Below are 22,787 nucleotides of genomic sequence, written 5' to 3' on the forward strand. Positions count from 1 at the left end.
AGCAGTTCATTGTGGAGAATTACAATGAGATTTTGTAAGGAGGATCTCGCTCTCGGGGGAAATCTTGCTAGGAATTGAGGTAAGTATCGCTAAGAATTTCACAGAAAAAGCTTGATCTCGCTCTAGAAAATCTCGCTGGTGTCGCTCTAGAGGATCTCGCTGGTGGCGCTCTAGAGGATCTCGCTAGCATCGCTCTAGAGGATCTCACCAGCGTCGCTCAGGGGGATCTCGCTGGCATCGCTCAAGCGATTCTCGCTAGCCTCACTCAGTGGGATCTCACCAGTAAAGCTGTCTGTATTGATAGAAGTTCCTTTAATAAATGAATTATTTGAGGTATTTTACTAGGAATTCTAAGTAGTTTAATCAAGAATTATATCTTTTCAGGCCAAGAGGAGCTAAGGAAAGCGTATAAACCAGTAGGAGCCTGGCGAACTGTGAGTGACTAAGTAAACATAAAGTCTCTAATACTCATGCATATATTATCAAGCAAAGCACAGGGACATTAATGATGTATTTATACTTCCTCAAGCAACAAATGGTGGAGAATAACTTAATGTTTTTTTTTCGGCTTGTATATGTGTAGCATAGGCCAAGGTATGTCGTATAACCATTATAAAAGCTATGTTCGGAATTTGATATATGCTTCCTACAAGAAGGTTGTGGGAGAATGAGTTCTATTGTAAATGAGTGGCAATAGAATAGCTCTTGTGTAAATAATAGGCTATGGACTTAATTTGATGTTGCAAAATACACATTTGATACCGAAGGACGCTGAGAAGGTATCTAACCAATTAGGTGCCGAAGGACATTTGAGAAGGTACCTGGCCAATTTGATACCGAAGGAAATTTGAGAAGGTATCTGGTCAATTTGATACCGAAGGACATATGAGAAGGTATCATAGAAGCTCGAACCGAAGGACAAATTTGAGAAGGTATCTGAGTAAAAGTACTTGAAATATGATGGTATTTAGTGTGGCCACATGCACATAGGCAGTTATGAATGGGAGACCAAAGTATGGGTCACTTGGCCGGTTATAAATGTTTGTCACTTGGCCGGTTATAAATGTTTGGGAGCTAGAGCGTTTAGGCTCGTTCTCAACAAGGAAATAATAATGTTTAATGATGTCTGAGAATGGCTTAAAGCTACATTTAGAGACAGTTTTTGAGTTTATTCATTTGTATATTTACATGTACATGGTATTGCTATGTTTGTTTCTTTACGATTCTATAGTCACTCACTGGGCTTTTGCTCACCAAGTTTTTGTATTCTCTTTTCTCAGGTAGCGATCAGTTTCCTCAAGGTTGATCCTACTACTGGTTGCCACCAAAAGACCCGGCTTATTAAGAGGATTTAGGTTGATGATCTGTTTATGTACACATGTTTTGGAGAGGGACTAGGGCTTCGTTAGGAATGCTTGGGCCATTTGGGAATATTTTTTTTTTTTGTTTTATTTTCAGTAAATGTAATGTCTTGACTATATGCATGTGTCTATGTAATTTTTGTAGAACTCTAGGGAGGTTTGCTGTATGCATATATTGCTAGTATTTGTAACAGGTATGTTTTTAGATTAAAAGGCTTTGTGGTGGCTGCTACCAGTAGAGGCTAGTAACTACCACAATCATATCCTTTTCCAGAATAAAAGGGTAGTCTGGGAGGGGGTGTGACAAGTTGGTATCAGAGCATAAGATTTTGGGAATGAGAGGGGAAGTTCATGCATAAGTCTATGTCTCTATGTGTGAGTCCCTAACATGTGTACATTGTATTAGGTGAAATGCCGAGGCAACATGGTAGACTGAGTAAATAGACAGGTGGCAGGAATATTGACCCTACCAGTTGGAGCCTGGAGGTTGGAGAGAACCCACCGGGTGGAAAAAAGCCGATGAATGATCCAGCGGGTCAGGCAATGATGTCTGAGGGAGAGTCTAGTACTCCCCAAGCAAGGGCAGACTCTCAGCTAGAAGATGTAGTTTTTGATAGGATACTGCAGAGATTAGCGGCTAGTGTGGGCTCTGCACGAGCCGACCCAGAAAAGGAATATGGTATTGAGAGGTTTAAAGCCCTTGGGGCTGTGACATTTGAAGGTACAAAAGATCTAGCTGAAGTTGAGTTGTGGTTGGATGTAGTTGAAAAATGTTTCAATGTTATGAGTTGTCCAGAGGACAGAGAAGTAGAATTAGCCACCTTTCTGCTAGAGAAAGGAGCAGAGAAATGGTGGAAAGTGATGTTCACCAGACGAGCCAGTATAGATGTGACGTTATGGCCTAAATTAGGAAGACCTTTGAAGAAAAGTATTACCCCAGCTCGTTCCGGGATGCAAAAAGGGATGAATTCCTCAGATTAACATAGGGAATAAGGTCGGTGGCAGAATATGAGTAGAAGTTTACAGAGTTATCACAGTATGCCCTGCCGATTATTGCTGAGGAAAGAGATAGATGCAGGAAATTTGAACAAGGTCTGAGGAAGGAAATCAGAACTCCGGTGACGTCTACGGCTAATTGGTTAGATTTTAACTAGTTAGTAGAAACAACAAATACAAGTCGAGCGGAGTTTGGCAGATGTTGAGTAGTTGCCAAAAGGCAGTGAGGCCGTAGTAGAGCCTAGAGACAGGGGACTTCGATCTCTAGTAGCTACCAAGACTAAGCCATTTCAAGGGAACCAGTTGGCAGGGATCCAAGAAAAGGAAAACGAGACCCTCGGCCGGTGCAGTTAGCTGATCAAAGATGCCACAAGTTGGTGAGTCGGTAGCCACACAGATAGAAGACCGACATGCCCTAGTTGTGGCAAGAGACATTTTGGGGTATGCTATAGTGGCAGAGGTGCTTGTTTCCAATGCGGACAAAAAAAGCATTTCAAGAGGGACTGTCCCCATATGAACAGGGACGTCCCAACAGCACAATAGCCGACCTCCCAGACAGTTAACCAACCAAAGAGTCCTGGAAATCGGGGTGAAGGGTCGAGTGGTGCCAAGCAAAAGAATGTCGTAGGTCGACCCCAGCAGTAGGGGCGAGTGTATGCCGTGACACACCAGGAGGCAGCAGAGTCTCCAGATGTTGTGACTGGTAATGTTATGTTATGTGGATAGCCTGCTTACGTTTTATTTGATCTTGGTTCCACACATTCATTTATATCTAGCATGTATGCACTTAGTATAGATAGGTTGGTTGAACCTATGCCTGAAGAGTTATTTATCTCTACCCCTTTGGGAGATGTGATAGTAGTAGATAGATGCTATAATCGTTGTGAGGTACTGATCAATGGTCAGAACTTCTATGTTGATTTACTTCCTTTAGAACCGTTGGAGTTTGATGCCATTCAGGGGATGGATTTTCTAAGTAAGTATCATGCTTCAGTAGACTGTTACAAGAAGGAAGTGGTGCTTAGAAAATCAAATGGCCAGGATGCAATGTTGACAGGAAGTAAGCGATTAGTCGTAGGGAATTTGATATCGGTAGTGAAAGCTCGAAAGCTGTTGAGTAAGGGATGTAAAGCCTACCTAGCTCATGTGATGGTTACTCAAGGGAAAGAACTGAACCAGAAGATGTCCCTGAGGTAAACGAATTTCGAGATGTATTTCGTGAAGAATTATCGAGATTACCACCCGACAGAAAGGTGGAGTTTACTATTGACTTAGTTCTAGGAACAAATCCTATATCATAGGCACCGTATAGAATGGCACTGACTGAGTTGATAGAATTAAAGGTTCAGCTGCAAGAGTTAATCGACAAGGGATACATTCGACCTAATGTATTGCCCTGGGGAGCTCTTGTATTGTTTGTGAGGAAGAAAGACGGTACATTTAGATTGTGTATCGACTATAGGCAACTGAATAAGGTAACGATTAAAAATAAATACCGGTTACCATGCATTGATGATTTGTTTGATCAGCTAAGAGGAGCCACGGTGTTTTCAAAGATAGACTTGAGATCGGGTTACCATCAACTGAAAGTGAGAGAAGCCAATATTCCTAAAACCGCATTTAAAACGAAATATGGACATTATGAATTCCTGGTAATGCCATTTGGATTGACAAATGCCTCTGCGATATTCATGGATATCATGAACAGGATATTTCATCCCTACTTGGACCAGTTCGTGATAGTATTCATTGATGATATACTGGTGTATTCTGGTAGTAGGGAAGATCATATTACCCATCTGAGGATAGTATTACAGACGTTGCAGGATATGCAGCTGTATGCTAAATTTAGTAAATGCGACTTTTGGTTAGATCGGGTAGTATTTCTTGGTCATGTTGTTTCAGCAGAAGGCATTATTGTAGATACCCAGAAGACAGAAGCAATAGTTAATTGGGAACGACCCACGACTATTTCAGAAATATGCAGTTTCTTGGGTTTAGCAGGTTATTATCGGAGGTTTGTGGAGGGTTTCTCTAAGATAGCCCTTCCGTTGATGAACCTGACCAAGAAAGGCGTGAGGTTTGAATGGTCATTGGAGTGTGAACATAGTTTCCAGGAGCTGAAACGGAGACTAGTATCAGCACTAGTGCTTACCTTGCCTATTTCAGGTAAGGAATTTGAGATTTAACTATGATGCATCCCAACAAGGATTGAGATGTGTGTTGATGCAGGATGGAAAGGTGATTGCATATGCCTCTCGTCAACTTAAGAAACACGAGGGCATTTATCCCACGCATGATCTGGAGTTGGCAGCAGTTGTTTTGGCTCTGAAGTTGTGGAGACATTACTTATTTGAAGAGCGCTGTAGGATATTTACAGATCACAAAAGCTTAAAGTATATCTTTGATCAAAAGGAATTGAATCTAAGACAACAAAGATGGATTGAATTGATTAAAGATTACGACTGTTCCATCGAGTACTACCCTGGTAAGTCTAACGTTGTGGTAGATGCACTAAGTAGGAAATCCTCGGGACCCAAGGCTATTATTGGTTCAATAAGAGGAATGCTATTACAGGAGTTCAGAAATTCCAGAATCGCCTTATCAGTGGAAGCGTTATGAGGAATGATAGCCACTTTTCAGATAAGGCCGACCTTAGTAGAAAACCTTAAGCAGAATCTGTTGAAAGACCCTGATCTTCAGAAGATTGCTGATGATGTAAGAAAAGGCATCAGGGCTGACTTTCAACTTAGAGCAGACAATGTGTTAGAAAAGGATGGGAGAATATGTGTGCCTAACAAGCTACAACTTAAACAAGCCATTCTAGAGGAAGCACATAGTTCTGCCTAAGCTATGCATCCAGGTAGCACTAAGATGTATAGAACTTTGAAGAAATCTTACTAGTGACCTGGGATGAAGAGAGACATAGCAGAATATGTGGACCGATGTATAATATGACAATAAGTAAAACCTGAAAGACAAAGACTAGCAGGATTACTCAATCCACTTCCAGTGCCTGAGTGGATGTGGGAGCATATGACAATAGATTTTAAATTTGGATTGCCTAAGACACCCTCAGGATTTGATGGCATCTGGGTAATAGTCGATAAACTAACTAAGACGGCCAAGTTCATACTAGTAAAAGTTTCTTTTACACTAGACCGTCTAGCTAAGATTTATTTCGATAAGATAATCAGTCAATATGGAGCCCAGTGCCGATAGTGTCGGATCGGGACTCGAGATTCACTTCAAAATTTTGGCCTAGTTTACGGAAGGCTATGTGCACTAAATTGCATTTCAGTACGGCTTTTCATCTACAAACAGATGGATAGTCGGAAAGAACTAAACTGTCACACCCCGCTTCAGACCACCTTCCTAGCCTAGGAGAGGGATGCGACTGCAGTAGTTATTAACCTTTTGTTCGACACTTACTGCCTAATAACTCTTACGGAAATAACTCTGATACCAATGAACAAAGTCATGTACAACAGATTAAGTAGGCCCATCTTATATTATGACAATGTAACGTTCATACAACTCCAATACTTAAATACATATTTACAACAACAACCAACTGTAAAACCCTTCGGAAGTGTAACTGTGGCATGTGGCAGACCTTGACCTTAGCAGCACCCTAGATGTCACACCCCGCACCAGATTACCCTCCTAACCTGGATGGAATGGTGACTGTAGCAGTTACCAACCCTTTTGCTGGCACTTACTGCCTATCTTACCTTAGAATAATATTCAAACCCTGAGTACATACATAATAACTCAAAGCTTAACATATTTCCATTACAGGATTTCGCAGCATCGTTTATACATGGTTATTACAACCTAGTGAGCCCCATCAAGCTACTAGTCACTAGGCAGACACATATGTACTAGCTAATACAGGTCTTCAATTACGCTTCCTTCAACCTATTTCTTTGAGTGGTAGAGTAGCAGCAAAAAAGTCTTCTGGGAACTGACCGCTACCTGAAAGTAAAACATTTGAAAACGTGAGCTAGAATCCCAGTGAGTGACTTAATAAAACGTAAATCTCATGCTTAAACTGAAAGCTCGAAAACAGAATACTGGAATTAAAATATACCAAGCAAACATGTACATAAAACCTTTACAATCATTGTATCTGAGACCTACATCTTAGTTGAGAATTAACATTCACTGCTCTATTTTCCAACATCAAGCCATGGCCAGATGAGACCTCTACTTCGACCTGTTCATATTAAATTATGGCAAGAAGAGATCCCTATGTCGATCTCTTTAAATATACTGATGGCATCTCATACAACGTCCTTAAGACATAAACATTGATAACCACTCTTATACATCAATAATCATCCTTATTTCCTAGTAGAGAACGAGCATACACCGCTCTAGCTCCCAATGTTTATTATCGGCCAAGAGACCCATACTTCGGCCTCTCATTCAGACCTGCCTACATACACATGGAGTTTTCTATGTACCATCAACACCTTAGGTACATTTATTTAGATACCTTCTGTACCAATATCCCTGCTCATTATGTTTAGAAATACCAACGCATGTACTTTTGCAACCTTAGGTATTTAAAACATAGTACGTCAAGCTTCATTCAACCTTAGCTTCAACCCTAACGCATGCTTCCCACTTTACAAAATAAGTTAGCTTCAATCACGTTGACGTAGCTCACAAATTTATTACCATACGTTAGATATGAAAGACATACATTGGAATAACTCGTACATTAGTAACATTATGCGTTGATAGAAATCCATAAGCATTAACAATTCCAGACCATTCTTCTAGCCTAGAAGGAAATATGACTACCTTTGTCCTTAGTTGAGAGTGAACTATTAGTTCTAACCCTCAATCTCAACCTTAATCAGGGAGAACTCTTTTGCTCAATCCCTCGACGTTGTATTACCTACGTGCATGTGGTTATAACTGAGTACCGTCGTGTCACCCCTCTTCTAAGCCTTAATCCCCAAGGTCAGGAAGGGAGCGTGAGGGTAGCTAATAGCATTCTATGAAAATACTCATGTTTAATATTTCCCCCATATTTATTACAAATTTTAATAAGTTTACAGTATTTCCCCCTATCCGTCTATACATATAATTAAATTTTCTCTTTATTCTTTGTAACATGGTCCAAGCTGTGCCCTGAGAGTTTACCAAATCCTGAGATGGTGGTGGTGGGTGATGGACTCTTCCTTGAACGCTCTGCTTTGCTACCTGGGGGAGGGGGGAATAAGAAAACATTTTGAGAAGTGTGAGCTACTAAGCTCAGTGAGTGGTTCTTTTAAGACAGAAATCACTTTGAAAATCATCATTTTTGGGAAATCAATCTCATGATAATACTTATATTGTAACTCATGCATGCTCATAAATATGTTAAGCAATCAGTAACCTTTATTATCATGCTATATGTGGCATGCATATCACATCATCAATCATCACAATCACCTATGGAAACCTCCTATGACCCAATTCCCGCCAATGTGCACACCGACTATTTTATTTATCTGCTAGTCATGCTTAGGTACTTGACTATATTTCCCATTAGTTGTCACTGACTATTATGGTACCTAATTGGTTGGGCGGATACCTTCACAAATGTCCTTCGATATCATGTTTTAAGTAAAACTAGTCATAAACATTTAGTTGAACACTAAAGATTAGTGCTCAAATAATCATACTAGTTTATCTATCATACTGGTTCATTATAAAAATGGAGTTACTTAAACATACTGAAAGTATTTGGAAAAGATAACATATTTAAATCATATCAACTCCATGGAAAACATGCTTTACTTAGCATGAGAGACAGTTTCACAAATTCGTTGCTTGGCACTTTATTTAAACACTTAGCATGAGAATAACTTCACAGAAATCATAGCTTCCAACACTCAGCATGAGAAATAGCTTCAAAGAAACCATAGTTTCTAAATTATTAAAACATTAATACATCACATAGTCACTCACAGTTCGTTGGCCTCTTAACGTGTTATATGCTTCTTCTACCTCTTCTTGGCCTGAAAGGACATATTTCCCAGTTAAACCACTGAGAATTCTTAGTAGAATACCTCAATTAATTCATTTATTAAAGGAATTTTACACAAACAACTTCACCAGCGAGATCACCATGAGCAACACCAGCGAGATCATCAGCAGCGACACCAGCGAGATCCCCTAGAGCGACACAAGCGATACTCATTACCAGTGACACCAGTGTTACTCTTTACCAGCGACACCAGCGATACCCATTACCAGCGACACCACCGTACTCCTTACCAACGATGCCAACGATACCAGCCCAAATTCTAGCGAGAGCTCCTTCATTAGCGAGATCTTCTTCACAAAATTAGCAAGATCTCCTTCATTAGCGAGATCCCTCTTCACAAAATTAGCGAGATCTCCTTCATTAGCGAGATCCTCTTCACTAAATCTCGCTATGATGTCCACAGTGAGCTGTTTGCTCGTTTTTCTCAAGCAGCTATCTGCTTATGCACAGGTTCTCTGTTACAACTTTAAAAATTCATAACTCAAAATCCGAACCTCTTTTGAAGAAACTTCCTTCTACAAACATGTTTAGAATTAAGTAACTTTCTTACCTTAAAACTTCAGCCACAAATTCCTTAAAGTTTGGCCTAGAGCTCCCAATCTTCACCTCGAACCCTGATTAACCCAAGATTCTGTCTCTTCTGTAATTTCATTACTTTCCATTATTCTTTTCTTGCCATCTTTCTCCGGCAACACAACTTTGAAAATTAGATTCTCTCAGCTTTCAAATGGCACCAACTTCACTAAATTTGCTCATGTAGATTGCCAAAACCAAACTTTCGAAATTCTTCTTTCTTTTAACCTTCCCACCGCCTCCCGAATTCAAGGAATAACTGCCATGTCAACTCATACATAATTCCTCCAGATCAAGCCGATAAGTGATGCTACATTCTGACCTTTCTGTCCAACGGCATCTCCCCTCTTGGAATCTCTTGACCGATGCATGGTGTTACTATCAACGTATAGCCTCCTCCCAATACACTATTCTTTATGTCCTTTGAAGAGAATTGAGTTCTCATCTTAAGTCCTTAGCCCTATTTATAGGCATCCGAAGGTTCTCCAAATTCGACACCTCCTCCTCCATGTGTTACTCTTAAAGATTGCCAACATTCAGCCCCTTCCACCTCTTGCTTGAGGTGTCTACAAACGCAAGGTTTAATCCATGCAAGTGGTGGATGTCTTTCATCTACATTGTCAATGCATGAGACCAAATTTGCATGTCTCCTCAAGCTTCCACCTCAAATGCTTAAGGCCTAAGTTTTCCTCCTAAGAAGACACATGTTTGATGATGTTTGCTATGTGATCTCATCTTTCATATGCATTCACCACCCTTGGATGCTCAACGCATGGTGTCATCAATGCATAGCCTACTACTTAACGCATAGCAACCCAACTTAGTCATCGCAATCCAACTAGGCCATCGCAAGAGCTAGCCATCACCAACACATAGGATGGCTACTCATCCTCGATGCATGGCTCACTGGTATCACCGAATGGCTTGCTCGACATGGGCACATGGTGCTGGCCATCAACACATGGGCGTGCTGCATAGGCTAGCCACTTGTCGCATGGGCATGCGACATAGGCGTAGGCCGTCGCTTGCTTGCTCGGCCGCATGGCAGTGCTTGACGCATGGGCTGGGTGCATCGACGCATGGGTGCTCGATAGGCTCGGCAGTGCTCGACGCATGGGCTGGGTACATCGATGTATGGGTAGGGTGCATCGACGCATGGGCTGGGTGCATCGACGTATGCCGCATGCCTTGCCCTTGTCCTCGCCTACCCATGCACCCTTGGCTGCCTTCCTTCAACCGCATGCCATCACCAACAACCCTTCCAACGCACCCATTGAGTCTAATTCATTGGTCTAACCTTCAAGGCATTCGTCACTCCCACTTAAAATTCTCCCTTTCCCCAAGTAATCTTTCCAAGATCTTATGGCCAATGCATAGGACTGTCTAGTCCAACACTTAGTCAATTTTCATCAAGTTAAGCTTAACTCAAAGCTACTCAACGAAAATCTATCCAACACTTAGAAATTTCCTTCACTTCAACATAGGGTTTAACATTCACTTAGTTAATCCCTTAATCACCTGCTTAAGTAGGAAAAATGGAAATCCGGGTTTCACATTTACTTCCTCCTTAAAAAACTTTCATCCTCGAAATTTACTCAAACTAACTCCGGTTTAAGGTTTCACAACAACCACTGTTGTAAACTCTTATAACCTCGTCTATTACCACATTTCCACTACGCTACTCTGATATCGACCTTCTTAGTTTGTCCAACGATATCTCACCTAGCCATCTCTAAGCTAGATGTTGAACCAAACTATCTACAATATAATCATTTTTATCTCAAATACTAAGTGAGAATAACTTAAATTCACACTTACCTTCCTCGATAGATCTTCAGGGTGCATTGTGAGTTCCAGCTCCTGTCGCCTGCTAGGTCGTGCCACTTTTGCCAATCTTCTTAGTCCCACTTTGACTAATTACATAGGTTCTCTTTAAACCTTTACTCTTTCACACTTCACTTTGGTTCTACTAAACTTAAACCTTAGGTTTTTCTAGACTTAACCTTTCGGTTTCCCAAGAACTTATGCTTTGATACCTAATTAGTATCAACTCAATCTCAACCTTTCACAACACATATACTTGATACTAAGCTAGTATAAACTAATTCCTCAATTGTCCCAGAAACTTATGCTATGATACCAAGTTGTCACACCCCGCCCCAGACCACATTTCTAGCCTGGGAGAGGGATGCGACTGCAGCAGTTATTAACCCTTTTGTCGACACTTACTGCCTAATAACTCTTGCGGAAATAACTCTGATACCAATGAACAAAGTCATATACAGTGGATTAAGTAGGCCCATCTTATATTACGAAAATGTAACGTTTATACAACTCCAGTACTTAAATACAAGTTTACAACAACAACCAACTGTAAAACCCTTCGGAAGTGTAACTGTGGCATGTGGCAAACCTTGACCTTAGCAGCACCCTGGAACTCCTTACCTTTCGCTACCTTAGTCCTTTAGAAACTTTTCTCTCTAGAAGTTCCTTGGTCTTCTCGGGCTTCTCTTTTGAACCCTTAAAATCTTAGCTCATAACTCTTAGTGGTTTGGCCGAAAACATCAAAACATCAAGATTGGCCCAGCTTACCCGACAACTAAACCCCTCTACCTTTTCCTCATTCTCCAGCCCGATTCTTTGGATATTCTTCTCCGACAGCCCCACCATGAAAACTAGACTCTTTTAGCTTTCAGATGACCTTGAAATCACATCAAACGCAAGAGTATTCTGGGAGAACTCTTCTTCCCAAGTTGATGCTACTTTCTGACCTTTCTATCCGACAGCATCTCCCCTCTTGGAATCTCTTGACCGATGCATGGTCTTACCATCAACCCATAGCCTCCTCCCAATACACTCTTCTTTATGTCCTTTGAAGAGAACTAAGTTCTCATCTTAAGTCCTTAGCCCTATTTATAAGCGTCTAAAGGTTTTCCAAATTCGACACCTCCTCCTCCATGTGTTACTCTTAAAGATTGCCAACATTCAGTTCCTTCCAACTCTTGCTTGAGGTGTCTACCAACGCAAGGTTTGATCCATGCAAGTGCTGGATGTCTTTCTTCTACATTGCCAATGCATGAGACCAAATTTGCATGTCTCCTCAAGCTTCCACCTCAAATGCTTAAGGCCTAAGGTTTCCTCCCAAGAAGACACATGTTTGATGACATTTGCTATATGATCTCATCTTTCATATGCGTTCACCAACCTTGGAATGCTCAACGCATGGTGTCATCAATGCATAGCAACCCAACTTAGCCATCGCAATCCAACTTGGCCATCGCAAGAGCCAGCCATCACTAATGCATAGGATGGCCGCTCATCCTCGATGCATGGCTCATTAGTATCACCGCACGACTTGCTCGCCATGGGCCCATGGTGCTGGCCATTAACGCATGGGCATGCTATATAGGCTGGCCGCTCGATGCATGGGCGTGCAGCATAGATGCTGGCTGTCGCTCGCTTGCTCGGCCTCATCGCAGTGCTCGACGTATGGGCTGGGTGCATCGATGCATGCCGCATGCCTTGCCTTTGTCCTCGCCTACCCGTGCACCTTTGCCTGCCTTCCTTCAACCGCATGTCATCACCAACAACCCTTCCAACGCACCTATTGAGTCTAATGCATTGGTATAACCTTCAAGGCATTCGTCACTCCCACTTCAAATTCTCCCTTTGCCCAAGTAATCCTTCCAAGATCTTATGGCCAATGCATAGAACTGCCTAGTCCAACACTTAGTCAATTTTCATCAAGTTAAGCTTAACTCAAAGCTACTCAAGGAAAATCTATCCAACACTTAGAAATTTCCTTCACTTCAACATAGGGTTAACATTCACTTAGTTAATCGCTTAATCACCTGCTTAAGTAGAAAAAATGGAAATCCGGGTTTCACATATACAAACACTAGAAGACATGTTAAGAGCTTGTGTACTATAATTCAAAGGAAGTTGGGATACACACCTACCGTTAATTGAATTCGCTTACAAAAATAGCTACCATTCTAGTATTGGAATGGCCCCCTATGAAGCATTATACGGCCGACCTTGCAGGACTTCAGTATACTGGAACGAAGTCGGAGAACGAAAATTATTGGGTCAAGAATTAGTTCAACAAACAACAGAGAATGTGAAACTCATCAGGAATAATCTTAAGGCGACTCGTGATAGACAGAAGAGCTACACCGATAAACGAAGAAGATAACTAGAATTTGAAGTTAGAGAACGGGTATTTCTCCAGCTATCTCCATGGAAAAGAATTCTCCAGTTTGGGAGAAAAGGGAAGTTAAGTCCACAATACGTCGGACCATATGAAATTTTGGAACGAGTTGGTCTAGCTGCTAATAGCTTGTAGTTGTCGATGGAGCTAGCTCGTATTCACGATGTATTTCATGTGTCGATGCTAAGGAAATACGTGCCTGACCCTATGCACATACTAGCAACACAACTGGTACAGCTCAAAGAAGATTTATCTTACGACGAAGAGGCCATTGAGATTTTGGACAGGAAAGATTAGGTACTAAGAAATAAGAAGATTCCTTTGGTGAAGGTGTTGTGGCGTAAACATGGGATCGAGAAAGCAACCTGGAATCTGAAAAGCAAATGAGAAAGAGATACCCTCAACATTTCAGATGACATATCAGGTAAATTTCGAGGACGAAATTTCTTTTCAGGGGGAAATGATTGTAAACCCCGAACTTAGGTTCCTTAGATAAACATGGTTAGCCAAAGGGATGTTAAATTACATATTTGTTAAGTAGAAATTCATGTTGTTTATAGGGATTATGAAGGAAGAGAAGGAATACATTTAATGAAGAACTTAATCATTGTCTGGTTGGAGGCACTAAGAGAGGGGTGACGTGGCAATCTACTCCTTGAATTCAGGAAGCGGCAGAAAGATTAAAAGGGAAGTGAAACTTCAAAAGCATGGTTTCAACAATTGACAAGAGAAGATCTAGCGAATTTGGTGCCATTTGAAAGTTGGGAGAATCTAGTATTCAAGGTTGCCCTGTTGGAGAAAGATTGCAAGAGGAGAAGAACAAAAGAGGAGAAGTTGCAGAAGAGGCAGAACCACAGATTAATCAGGACCTAAAGTGAAATTTGGAAGTTCCAAGCCAAACTACAAGGAATTCTAGGCTAAAATTTTAAGGTAAGGAAGTAACTCAAATCTAAACAAGTTTGTTGAAGGAAGTTTCTTGAAAAGAGCTCTGGATTTTGAGTTATGAATTTTTAAAGTTATACTAGAGAATTGTTGCATAAGCAGACAGCTGCTTGTGAAGAACAAGCAAGCAGTTCATTGTGGAGAATTAATGAGATTTTTAAGGAGGATCTCGATCTCGGGGGAAATCTCGCTAGGAAGTAACTCAAATCTCACTAAATCTCGCTCTAGAAAATCTCGCTGGTGTCACTCTAGAGGATCTTGCTGATGGCGTTCTAGAAGATCTCGCTGGTATCGCTCTAGAGGATCTCGTTAGCATCACTCTAGAGGATCTTGTTAGCATCACTCTAGAGGATCTCGTTAGTATCGCTCAGGGGAATCTCGCTAGCATCTCTCAGGGGGATCTCGCTGGCATCACTCAAGCGGATCTCGTTGGCCTCGCTCAGGGGGATCTCGCTAACGCTGTCTGTATTGATGGATGTTCTTTTAATAAATGAATTATTTGAGATATTTTACTAGGAATTCTAAGTAGTTTAATAAAGAATTATATCTTTTCAGGCCAAGAGGAGCTAAGGAAAGCGTATAAACCAGTAGGAGCCTGATGAACTGTGATGACTAAGTAAACTTAAGGTTTCTAATACTCATGCATATATGATCAAGCAAAGCACAGTGACATTAATGATGTATTTATACTTTCTCAAGCAACAAATGGTTGTAGAATAACTTAATGCATGTTTTTCCGGCTTGTATATGTGTAGCACAGGCCAAGGTATGTCGTGTAACCATTATAAAAGCTATGTTCTGAATTTGATATATGCTTCCTAAAGAAAGGTTGTGGGAGAATGAGTTCTTGTGTAAATGAGTGGCAATAGAACAACTCTTGTGTAAATAATAGCTATGGACTATATTTGATGTTACAAAATACACATTTTATACCGAAGGACGTTGAGAAGGTTTCTAACCAATAGGTACCGAAGGACATTTGAGAAGGTACCTGACAAATTTAATACCGAAGGACATTTGAGAATGTATCTGGTCAATTTGATACCGAAGGACATATGAGAAGGTATCATAGAAGCTCGATATTGAAGGACAAATTTGAGAAGGTATCTGGGAATATTTTTTATGTACACATGTTTTGGAGAGGGACTAGGGCTTCGTTAGGAATGCTTGGGCCATCTGGGAATATTTTTTTTGTTTTGTTTTCAGTAAATGTAATTTCTTGACTGTATGCATGTGTCTATGTAATTTTTGTAGAACCCTAGGGGAGGTTCGCTGTATGCGTATATTGCTAGTATTTGTAACAGGTTGGTATTTAGATTAAAAGGCTTGGTGGTGGCTGCTACCAGTAGGGGCTAGTAACTACCACGATCATATCCTTTTGAAGAATAAAAGAGTAGTCTGGGAGGGGATGTGACAATACGTATATTTGGGGGTGTGACAATACGTATATTTATTAATCTTTAATATTATTGTTGTTTTAATGTATTATTTCACAATAAATATTTGGATTGAAACAAAGCAATGCATGTTGTTTAAATATATTATTTGACTATAAGGAAATTACCACTTGCCGTTGTGTTCAAACAATCGGGTGGTCCGAAAAAATTGATCAACTTAATCCAACCCGTGTGGTTTGGGTTGGGTTAGGTCCAAATAAATGAAAATTTTATAGCTTGGATTGGTTTATGGGTCACCTAAAATAACCCAAATCAACCTGAAGTTATTATTAACTTTAAAATATATATATATATTTTTTGCTTATGATACAATTTAATATACATATATTTATTTTATTTCTATTTTTTTTTATTAGTTTCCGGATAATTTATGCTCCAATTTGACAAATATAATACACATGAAATATTATTACCATTCATGCTTATTAGACATGTCATTTGCTACTCATAAATATTATAATATATACTAATCAAACAGGTCTTTTTAAATATAAAAAGATATTTAAAAATATTTACACTTTATAACACAAAGTTCCAAAAATGCTTTTGGAACTTTGTGCTATAAAGTGTAAATATTTTTTAGATTTTTCTATTTATAAGAATTTCTCCTAATATATCAAATATATGTTGAATACCATGCTCAAATGTAGCAATGAAGTAAAATTTCGGAAGTAAAATATAATATCTATCAAATTTCTTCTCAACAAATCATTCATTCATCTAGGACAAATGTATATATATATATATATATACCTTCTTTTGTACCTCTTCCTACATCGAATTCGTGTTGATCCACAGTTGGCTTTGATTTCATATTTATTCGAATAGATCGGAACGCCTTTTGTTGCATAATAATAAAGAAAATTACCAAATTCAAGAATCCATCTCTGGATTGGCTCTGACAAGTGTTTCTCTAGGAGTTCATTGCAGACATACTAATAAACAAGCAGCAGCCTATGAGTTACTTCTCTACACGTACCAAAAAGATGGCTTACTTTGTTAAGAACATTGACCTCATATCAAAATTCCTTTACCCCTTGAGAACTCACAAGTTTATGTTGCTTGACAACAATCCTGATCCAATTGATTTCACTGCTATAAAACAAACCAAAATTCACCTTCCGAAAGGGAATTGTGCTCCAAAAATTCCACTGGTAGCATAAGTTTGAGATCCTCATTGGATGAATCTCTCCAAATGCCATATTTGGATTTAGATTTTCTTCCAACACGGTACAATGTTCAAATTAGCTCTTCTAGAATCTTCCTCTTTTTCTACAGTCACTTCTCGGGTTCCATTGTGGACCCGATGAGCCCTAGCCCCATGTCTTGGAGGAGTTTTCCTAACGGAATCGTCAAAATGAACATCAAGAGACATCTAGGGCATTCTTGGAACAACGTTTTTGGATTTCATCGACATTGGGTAGAAAAAACTCTTGCTTTCAAATTGTTGGAATCAAATGTCAATTGTTGTGTCATGAAAAATCCACTACCTTGAAAGCAAGATCGACACGACCTCAGTGCTAAATCGCCAAAGCCGGTTGCTCTCAAGGTTAACACAACTCCCGATCTTCGATGTGCACTCGTCAAAGGATGGTTGGAATCGATGAAAAATTTGCTCAAGAAATAGTAGATCTAGATAGGAAAACATGAGGAAGAAGAAAAGGAAAGATCTTCTTTGTTACTTTTTTTTTCAAAAACTAACCCTTTTTAGAGGAAAAAATGATTGGAGAATAAAAACCGTTTTTAGAATTAATTGAAAAATTAAATAAAAAACCATTTTACAATTAATTGAAGAATTAATTTTTCTTTAATTGAAACTCGGTTTGTAGACATTAAACATATTCTATTTTGCAATAAAATTGTATTGAAATTTATTCAGTAAAACTGTTATTGAATATGTGAATTGCACTTTTTAAACCTAAATCCAATAAATAAAGAACCCCTGATATAGCATGAATACTCGAAGTTTATGTAGAGCCATAAAAATGGATCAAGTTTGGGTAGTAGCCAAAATTGTCTATAGTATAGTGATAAGGCTAGGTACCTTATCTTGGGGACACTATAGATGCAACCCACTTTGTAATTGTTACAATAGTTGTAAATTGTTACAAATGAAGTAATCATAAATTGTCATGTGGGGACATGTGAGTGGGGGCGTCCTATGCAATGAATTTGCATAAGACCGAACCGCGAAATAAGTCACTTTTACTGACTGACTATTTCAATTCGATGACCTAGGTAACTCGATCTTAATCCTGAGCTAACTATGAATTCTTGTTTATTTGGAATTATCTTTTAATCTACATAGGTGAGAATGGCTCAACATTGACGACTCAATGAACCTCCCATTTTAGAGGTAAGACCAGGTAGATAGCTGGGGACATAGTCCAAATTCACTCTTACCTGACTGTAGGGTCAGTAGACAGATTCTCCTTCCTCGACTTCGGTTCTGTCAACTTTAGGCTTTATGAATTAAGGAGGATCATGATCCTCCTTCCTCGACTTCGGTTCTGTCTCTTGGTTTTCAATAACCCAGAAACTTGCTTAATCAGGTCTTCCTTAAGTGTTAACTTCAAATCTTGAACAAGGGGCCCTTCCATCTCTAAGGCCTAAGAGGGACTTGATTTATTGGTTGGACCACAAATCAATTGTTCATTAGAAGATCAATGAGACATAAGGAGCAAGATGTAATTATAGGGTAAAACGGTAATTTTGACCCAGCTGTAATTACAAACAACCTGTGAAGGATTGACTTATTAATCATGGTTAAATCATGTGGACAAAAATATATCTATAGTGAGGAGAGTACAACTACTAGACTTTAGTGGAGTATCTCGGTAGTTAATGAATGTTGGTTAATAGGGGTAATGAGATTAGTCAATTAATCTCAATCGTTAGAGCTCATGATTTATAGGTCCATTAGATCCCCTACTAGCTCACATCGAACTAAACTTTAGGGCAGTGTAATGAGAGAATTTTTAAATATTCAAATTCGAATTAGGGAATGAAGTTTTAATTATATACAATATAATTAGACATTTGATTGTTGAATTAAACGAAATTGGAGAGTTGTGAATATTTAAATTCGATTTAAATATTATACACGTGAACATGAATAACATTCGAGATTGGTGTTACACTAAATTAATATTTGATATTAAATTAATTAAATTATTTAAAATTAATTGTTATAACTAATTTTATTTAAAATTGTTTTAAAGAAGTTGGTTTTATTTAAAACTAATGATTTAAATTAATTCTATTTAAAAATTGAAGTTCATTTAAATTTTATTTTGGAAATACAAAATTAAAATGAATTTTTAGTTAGTGGAGTTTTTCTATATCTTCCACTAAGTTAAACACCTCACAAATCCACCTCATTAATGGTTAATTAGGTATTACCTTAAGATGCAATTTTAATTGCATGATTTTCTTCTTTAAAAAGAAAGAAAATTTCTGAATTTGGGTTCTTCTTGGCTAGCTTATGAAGCCGGAAAATCCTCTCAAAGTTGATAACTCTAAAAACTCTCCCCAACTCTAAAATTTCCTTTAATTTCTTCACAAATTGGATCCCACAATCTATCCTAAGGCCAAAGAATAGTTGGAAAGACTTTAGCTATGGTCCATAAAGGGTTCGTGATCCGATTTAAGCAAAGGGCAATTTTTTAGTTTCTATAGAGGTTGTATCTAAAACCCTAATTTCTTGATATGAACATGCCTGCTTTAATCTCATAATTAATATAATTAGAGTGCTTAAGATTCTAATTGCTTCAGTATGCTAATTGTTAACTCCTACAAACTTACTGTTGATTGGTTATATCCGTGGACACAGAAATATATCTACAGTGCGAAGAGTGTAGCTGAAATTTTTTAGTGGAGTGGCCAACAGTTAATGAATGTAGATTAATTTAATTAAAGATTTTAATTAATTAATTAATCTTGTATCATTGGAACTTCTAATCCTTAGGTCCATAAGGTCTCCTTACTAGCTCTCTGATGATAAAACAAGGAATAATTATTTCTCGAATAATTTGAATTGTTCAACTAATTTAAGAGAAATAAAGATATTAATTATATTAATGTAATTAATATAAAGTATAATATATATTGATATATTATAATATATAGTTAATTATAACCATGATTTATAATTAAAGTTATATAATATGTGGGAAATAATTATTTAAATAATATTCAAATATTGTTTATATGAATAAGATTCCTATAAATACTATAGGTTAAATTTAATGTGAATAAAATTCATATTAAACAATAGATTAAAAGAGAGATTTTCATTTTAATATGGTTAAATGTATAATATATAGTTGATAAATTAAGATGGTTAATTAATCATAATGTTATATTATATGATAATATAATATCATTTGATAACTCTTTATTACAGTGGAGTTATTTATTTACATGGGTTGGGAGTTAGAAAAATCCTTCCCTCTTAACTATTTAATATATATTATGAATACAGGGTAGAGCAAAAGAGTTCAACGTAAAAGAAAAACTCAAACGAAAATCTCTTTAAAAAAAGTCATTCTCCCAATCTCTCTTCATTCTTACCATCCTTCTCCCAAAAAACTCTAAAGGAGGCCACATATTCTCTTCCTTGATAGAGAATAGCAAGGTAATTGTGTGGTGGTGTTCAATATTTTGGATATGGTGTTTTGGAAGTGTTCCTATGTTTGTGATTGTTCGGGGAGATCAAGTAGTGAAGAGAAATTTTGTAAAGAAAGATTTCTACAAGGCTAAGTACTTCCTCTTCTCTTCCCCCATGTTGAAAAGCATGCTTATAGGTTTTAGTGTTTTATCCTATGTAAATTTATATGTTTACTTCTATGTTATTTTGTGTTTTCAAAATTGATTAGCACTTGCATGACGTTTATACACTTCTATGAGGAATTCAATTCCTTCAATTGTCGTCTCGGGCTGGATAGTGGAGGTGGTGGTGGTGTCGATGGTGCGGGTGGTCTCCGGCTCGATGGTGTTGGGGTGTTCTTCGCCTCAGTGGAGGGATCTGGCTCTTGTTCTTCATGAGGATGGACGTGATCGACACAATCATCATGGTCATGTCCATCAGAACCATCATGCACAAATCCAACAAATGATGTTGTTCTACCCTACACAAGGATATAATAACACTACGAGAATTCCAAACAAAAAAGAAAACAAATTACATAGCAAAAGACTAAAATAATAAGACATATCCAACACAAAGTATGCAACAAATCGGTGACGGTTTGTAACTACACCTTGACATCCGACAAGTTGGATTGCATCTCGCGCAAAATACTCTCCATTCTAGACTCTCTTTCGTAAAGTATTTGACTGTAGTCTCTACCCTGAGCCCTTGCTCTCTTTGTTGGTGGCTCTACAGTGGTGGCCTCGGGCTCATATGTCTCGAACATCTCAAACCCACAAGAAAAATCATCCTTCCCATGAGACTGGAACATGAACTCATCATTGCCTTCAATATTCACCCCAGATTCGTCTCCAAAATTACGATTATACTGCCCATCCACATCCAAATTTTCTCATGGCTCGATACATTTGTCAGCTCGGGTGTCCCTAAATTGTCTCTCCAAACCAAAGATCATAAGTGTGGGGACGATCACCGACTGCCATGATGTTGAACCTATTAAGTCAAACTAAATTGTTATTGTATATTAAAAAAAATTACATCACGTGTTCGATACCCATCGTGGGATTGTTGAAGACATCATGCTACAATGACTTCTTAGGCAATGAATAGGTGCATGCCCACCTTAAAATCTAGGGACTACATTTTTGATATGTTAGACTGCAACTCTAGTGGCTATCGTCAATATTGTTTTGTAAAACCCATAGCCTAATTTCCCCTAATAACAAGAATACAGAAGAATTTGATCCTAGCACTAGAAGAAATTCGGGCTTTAATGTCGATTGGAAAAAGTGAAATCAGATGTTTAATGTCGGTTTTTTTTTTTTTAAAAAAAACGGATCTTTAATGTCTGTTTAAAACCGACATTAAAGGTGTAATATTTATAACTAAACTTGATGATGGGTGTTTGTGTCTTGGTCTCTAGCACTTTCAGCACGTCACACGGTTGTAAGCGGTTCAGTACAATTTTGACAGTTATGTTCGTAATTCTCACACTGACCAAACCAAATAAATATACACTTTCTTGTCATCCTACAAAGCAGAAGAACATTTGTCATTAAGTTGTACAAGAAATTGAAGTGTACTCTCACTCTCTATCAAAATCTCGCCATCTCAATCTTGCTCTCGCTCAAAATCTCGCTCTCACTCTCTCTCAAAATCTTGCTCTCTCTCACTCTTATTTGTCCAGTGGACTAATTATCTGAATCTTGAGAACATTAAAGGCTTATCAGCTCTCACAATGCTTCTTGCCTTGATTGGAAATGGTCTTGTGCTTCCACGAGCGTTATTCATTTGAGACTTCATGTGGTAAAGCTATTACCTGCCTGATCAAAACTTTCATGTCTCTTTTCTGATCATTATTTTTTTTCAATCAACTTGAATGTCACAATAGGTAGGATGTTAAAATTATGATGTGTTTAGGATGGCTTTGAGAAGCACGGGAAAATCTCCTTGAGAAGCTTCCAAACTACATCCATATTTTGTTACAATGACTTAATACTCTCTCAATCCTCATACTTCTAACAAAATGGATAATTCATACTCTCTCAATCTCGCTTTCTCTGAACATTTCGCTCTCACAATCTCGCTCTCTCTCACAATCTCACTCTCTCTTACAATCTCGCTCTCTCTCATAATCTCGCTCTCTCAATCTTTGAACTTTGAACCTTGAATCATATAATGTTCTAAGCTCAATTATGCATTTTCTGATAAAATTCTGATATTGAACTTTGAACTTTGAACTTACATGTTATGATAAAATTCTGATACTGATAAGAGTAGTAGCAGAACACATCCAAAACCAATTATACAATGAATGTTTTTACAAAACACATACTTGAAACAAAATGGATAACAAACAAAGATTATATAATGAACGTTCTTTCAATTGGATGTGTTGTATAATTGATTTTAGATGTGCTCTGTTCTGATACTGATAAAATATAATTATACAATGAAAAGAGCAGTAGCCAGGTGTTCTGATAAAATTCTGATACTGAACTTTGAACTTTCATAAAACATATATGTTCAATTATACAATGAATTTTTTTAC

At 38.2% G+C, this 22,787-nt stretch overlaps 1 protein-coding gene across 1 annotated transcript; it reads left to right on the forward strand.

The window, feature by feature from the left end:
• Positions 1–3,670: 3,670 nt before the first annotated feature.
• Positions 3,671–4,979, forward strand: LOC120069992. The gene is made up of 4 exons (XM_039021839.1): positions 3,671–4,009; positions 4,138–4,194; positions 4,475–4,526; positions 4,717–4,979. Exons 1-4 carry the CDS (start codon positions 3,671–3,673, stop codon positions 4,977–4,979), a joined length of 711 nt encoding a protein of 236 aa, XP_038877767.1.
• The last annotated feature ends 17,808 nt before the right edge of the window (positions 4,980–22,787 follow it).

This window comes from Benincasa hispida, unplaced genomic scaffold (assembly GCF_009727055.1).
Source record: "Benincasa hispida cultivar B227 unplaced genomic scaffold, ASM972705v1 Contig737, whole genome shotgun sequence".
NCBI classification, from domain to species: domain Eukaryota; kingdom Viridiplantae; phylum Streptophyta; class Magnoliopsida; order Cucurbitales; family Cucurbitaceae; genus Benincasa; species Benincasa hispida.

What these genes read in the sequence shown, in the direction of transcription:
- LOC120069992 (XM_039021839.1), top strand. Translation starts at nt 3,671, where the DNA reads ATGGCACTGACTGAGTTGATAGAATTAAAGGTTCAGCTGCAAGAGTTA. An exon ending in ACGTTGCAGGATATGCAGCT is followed by an intron (nt 4,195 to 4,474) that starts GTATGCTAAATT and finishes CATAGTTTCCAG; the next exon opens with GAGCTGAAACGGAGACTAGT. An exon ending in GCTTACCTTGCCTATTTCAG is followed by an intron (nt 4,527 to 4,716) that starts GTAAGGAATTTG and finishes ACTTATTTGAAG; the next exon opens with AGCGCTGTAGGATATTTACA.